The sequence below is a fragment of the Rhagoletis zephyria genome, unplaced genomic scaffold (assembly GCF_001687245.7).
Source record: "Rhagoletis zephyria isolate East Lansing unplaced genomic scaffold, Rhagoletis_zephyria_1.1 Rzeph_scaffold_11627, whole genome shotgun sequence".
NCBI classification, from domain to species: domain Eukaryota; kingdom Metazoa; phylum Arthropoda; class Insecta; order Diptera; family Tephritidae; genus Rhagoletis; species Rhagoletis zephyria.
The window spans coordinates 321-4,955 of NW_016168703.1; the positions used below are offsets into that span (position 1 = coordinate 321).

Here is a 4,635-nt window from a genome sequence, read left to right on the forward strand (position 1 = left end):
TAATAATAATAGATTACGCCCAACACCTCTTCGAACGCACCACCAACGCGACGACCCTAAACTTCAGGATTGCCGACTCACATGACGAAGAGGTCGGTGCATGGCATTATCCCTGGGGGGTTAAGCACTATTATTCTAACCACAAAAAAANTACAACAACAACAACCCATGATCCCACGAAAGCCGGACATACGTAACCGGAACGACTAACATTTACATCTGGGCAAGGACTGCCACTCCAGCACCACTCCCCAAAAACTCCTGCTTGCTAATTTAACTTTCAAGATGCCGTCATCGAGGCAACAACGTAAAATTCTGGCTTCGTTTCCGTACACATATTTATAATAAATTCAATAACATCTTTCTGGCTATTTTTGACTAAATCCCGAAGTACGGGAACAGACTAACTGTGATCAGACTTGACTTTCAAGTTCCCTCTCGACTTGAAAGCAAAAATTTATATCGAAATTACTCCCTGAAGTGAGAGTAAAAAGTGAGTAACAACAAAAAGTACGGATACAAAAAAGTATTTTTCCTGTAAAAACGTCAACCAGTGATCGCTTGACACTTTTCATGATTTTACCAGAGAACATTTAACAATCTTAACAATCTTCTTAAATGTTCCCTGATTTTACCACAAGAAAAAGTTCGGGTCAAATCTTGCAACTTCATTCTCTACACAACTCTCCAAAAATCGCTCTCATTTACAGGATTTTGGAGTATGGGATCATTTTTTCTGTAACTTCCTGCAAGTTCGTGTAAAAACCTGTAAGTTCATGGTGTCCTGGATCAGGGTTATTATATTAAAGGTGTTGCTTTGATATCCCTTTAATTTTTTAGATACGCAACAATTTCTGCAAAATTTAAATTAATTTTCTATCCTTTGCGGCACCCTGTAGTTGAACACACTCGCTGGCGCTGAATAGACTATTTCGAACACCCACCACCAGTAGCAAATGTTGGCGATTATAATTTTTTAATAATTTCATACTTAAACTTTGTTGACACATCGGGTAAATCACACCAACAAATATCTATAATTTTTGGCAATTTTTCTCTGCACTCGCATGTGATTTTAACAAAGTTTAATGCCCCTCAATGAAGTGTCTTAATTTTCGTTGTTTCGCAAGCTGCGTAGCAACTCCGAAAACATTCGGAAACGTTTTACCCGAGCCGCCATTACGTTCAGTGAAGAACGTGCCCCTGTGAAAAACTCGTGTCGTTGCACAATTGGCAACGAATTTTAACGCAAAAAGTGGAAAATATTTCCAAAATTCATTAGAAATTTACAAAAACAATCGCGCGTAGTATTTTGCGTATAAAATATGTGAAATTGGATAGTTTAAGTGGAGAAAACACGTTGTGAAAAAAAGTATGCATTAATCGAATTTGATCGATTTTGGTGAAAAAAAATTTTGCTGGTGCTCGCCATTTACCCGATCCGACAATCTCTGGTCATTGTTTTTGTTTCTCGCTCGGGCGCATACCGTCTAGATACGGTGCGAATGAGAGGTCGGTAGTGAATATGATTTTTGGGCGCATATGGCGTTTCGTGTTACGATACGGTTGTGTGTTGTATATGCAAGCGAACTGTGTTTAGGCCAGGTAGCTAGCTGACTCGTACAAACTTCTTGAAGAGGAGTGATGGGTGTATGTGTGAGGTTGTTGGCTGGAGGCGCTGTCGTGTGTAGATACGATACGGTAGCGCGAGCGCGGAACTGGTACGTCGGTATAGCAAAACGATTCACTATACGTGTCGGTATTGGTGCATGGGTGGGGTAGTGTTTGTAACGGCTGCTGGATGGCTTGCGCGGCGCAGTTGATTTCGAAAATTCGGAGTTGGGTGCGAGTAGGTACGCCCGTGTTGATTATTTTCGGAACTTTACTTTTCCGCAACCCAATGAGCGTGTGCGCGAAAGAGTTGAAAATGGTAGCTTTAAATTGTATCAATTCAATTCGGAGTTCGGCAACGTGCTCGATTCGGTTGGTATCGTTTGCCGTGGGTAGTTTTTGCGTTTTCCGCTTGGCTCTGTTCGATTTATAAAAAATTTTGTGCCTGTCATCGACTTGAATTCATGCGAGTGTAAATGCGACAACCGGTGGTGTGTATGTATATTTTCCTTGTCGGCGCGCGCGATCCCTGCCGAGAACGTCGACGACGGCTGGGCTTCCGCCATTATGGCTTTCATGCCAAAACCACGCTATTCCCAAATTTCTTAAATTTTGTTTGTAATTTTAACGCAAAGTTAAAGTGTACAAAATTATGGGAGCTATTAAAAAGGGTTACTGATACAGCGGAAATTTTATTTATTGCATAGTTGTTTCATAAATTTCTTGTTTTGCTGTGTGAAATATGACGAGCATATTTTTCTGTTTGCTAGGAGGACCTCGTTTTTTCATCAATTTTCGTGTTTTTTTCAGCAGTACGTTGGTGCTCAGCGAGCATATGTGAATTCGCCGCATAGTTTTTGTTTTGATGAATTCGCCGTGAGATATCGCGTGGCGTCGTTATCGTCTTGACCGAGTGCGTCGTTCGCTTGACAAGGCGCTTGTGTATGAATATAGAAAAAACTTTTAGTGCAACCGCCTTTTCTTTTTTTTTTTTCAAAAATCGCGGTAGCATCTTGCATGCCATCCTGAGTCAATAACTCAGAATAAAATGCGCTGAAAACGTCTGTGTTCCTAATTTAATCTTAGAGTTTTTGAAAGGTGGAGAATGTTCGCATTAAATTTATAAACAAAATGCATATCTTCACGCTTCTTCCTTGTCGGTTGCTCTTAAATGTTTTGACAGCCTTGTGCCGTCTGGCAGCTGTCAGTTTAATTCGCTCAGAAACAGATGTAAAACATATGTAGAAAATAACAAAAACAAAAAAAAAAAAATATTTTATTATTTTTTCTTTTAATCTATACAAGGAGTTTTGAAGAGTGAAGTAAAAAATTTATTGAAATAATCAAAAAATTAAACCAGTATGAAGCGGAATTAAAAAGTTAGCCTTTTAAAAAGGAAAAGTTAAAAAAGGCGAATAAACGGCAAGGCAGAGTAACAACAAACAAACAATTTGTAAACAACGACCTAGCCCGTACAGCCAAAAGTAGCAATAAAAGCTAAAGCGACAGCGGAAAATCGCACTGCATAAAAAACAGTGTGGATCAAATTAGTGTGATAGTAAATTTAAACAATCAGAATTAAAGTACTACAATGTTGCAATGAAATGTGCAAAAGTCATCGTTGTAATTATGTCCATTCATTTGATTTCTTCGATTTCAACGTGAAAAATGTCGTCGATCCGATTGCTGCACCGCTCGTCGTTGTCGTTGCTACCACTGCAGTGCTGTAATTGCAATAACTTTATCGCCTACATTTTGTTGTTGATAACATCGCTGTTGTCTACCACGCTTTGCGCTATCTATAAAAGCGTTAGCAAGAAAAACAACAATAACAACAGATCTTGCCTTTATCATCACAACCAAGACCAGCAAAAGGATAGTTGTAACCATCCATTGGCACTGAAATCATCAAATCTCGATCACTCTTACTGTTACTGCCGCTGCTTAAACCAATTAAATACTACAACAGCTGTTTCTACAAGAGGGTCAGTAAATCAAAGCACTGTTACCGATTGCCAAACATCTGATACATACATTCTCACACCGCTCACAACTGCTGCCAAGCACAGCGCCAGCAGCAATTGCAGTAGTAGCAGCATCAGCTGGAATTGCAGTGAAAGTGACTGCCCACTTCCGATAACTAGGAACAGGCATTCGCAACAGTACTCACATAAAGAGGAGCAGCAGGCTTTTTACCAATCAATTGATTGCTGCTGCGCCAATAAAAGCAAAAACAAGAACATTTGCAGGAGTAGCATAAGAAGCTCCGTTCACAACCGGAATATAGACAGTGTTTGCTACAGTCCAAAACGAGCATTGTATATTCGGTCCAATACTAACACCTATACTAGGCAGCTTAGTAGCCACATCACCACATCATCAACCCCTGAAGAAGCAGAAATAACCGCGACGGTTATAGTACCGACGCTTGTGGATCTCACGCACCCATCCTTGCATCCTACATTAACTCCAAATAGCAACGGCAACAACAGCCCACTTACCTCCAAACACCTGACTAACAACAACAACAGCAAGCCGTTTTTCAATCCTTCAGCGCAGAGGCTAATCAGTAGCAGTTCAACGCCGCTGCTGCAGGAGAATCAGCAGTCTACGCATTCCAACAGTGATTTTGGTGTATCGACGTCGTTACACGTTTTGGTGCAACAACGAAAGTCAAAGTCACAACCAAGAAAACCGCAGCAGAATTTGCGTGTTGGTATCATAAAATACGCTTAACTAAATTTTAATCGAGTCTAAACAACACACAGTAGAAACGGATAATTTCATATTTACGGAAACAATATTCGTTAGTAAAAGCCTCAGCAGCAGAGAAAGCAAAAAACAGTCAACGAAACCATCAAACGTGTTTCATTAACAGCTGTTTTTGCCATAACCAATTGGGTACAACTGTAAAACAAATATTGGATAACCAACAGGGTGATTAAAGTAGAAAGGTGTGAGAAGAATCAACAAAATCAGTAGACGAATCAACTAAAAACCACCGTTGCATCCATAAACAGCAAA

General features: G+C 40.0%; 1 protein-coding gene across 5 annotated transcripts; it reads left to right on the forward strand.

The window, feature by feature from the left end:
- Positions 1-1,018: 1,018 nt before the first annotated feature.
- On the forward strand, positions 1,019-4,403 carry LOC108377173 (uncharacterized). Of its 5 annotated transcripts, none has more exons than XR_001849302.1 (2): positions 1,019-1,512; positions 2,917-2,988. XR_001849302.1 is itself a non-coding variant. In XM_017633434.1 (2 exons), the coding sequence occupies exon 2, from the start codon at positions 3,280-3,282 to the stop codon at positions 4,345-4,347; it is 1,068 nt and encodes a 355-aa protein (XP_017488923.1). In that variant the 5' UTR covers positions 1,155-1,372; positions 2,917-3,279; the 3' UTR covers positions 4,348-4,403. The 5 variants fall into 5 exon arrangements, 2 of the variants coding, with proteins under 2 accessions (XP_017488923.1, XP_017488924.1); XR_001849301.1 differs by having other exon boundaries at positions 1,019-1,605; positions 2,917-2,958; XM_017633434.1 differs by having other exon boundaries at positions 1,155-1,372; positions 2,917-4,403.
- The last annotated feature ends 232 nt before the right edge of the window (positions 4,404-4,635 follow it).

What these genes read in the sequence shown, in the direction of transcription:
- LOC108377173 (XM_017633434.1), top strand. Translation starts at nt 3,280, where the DNA reads ATGTCGTCGATCCGATTGCTGCACCGCTCGTCGTTGTCGTTGCTACCA.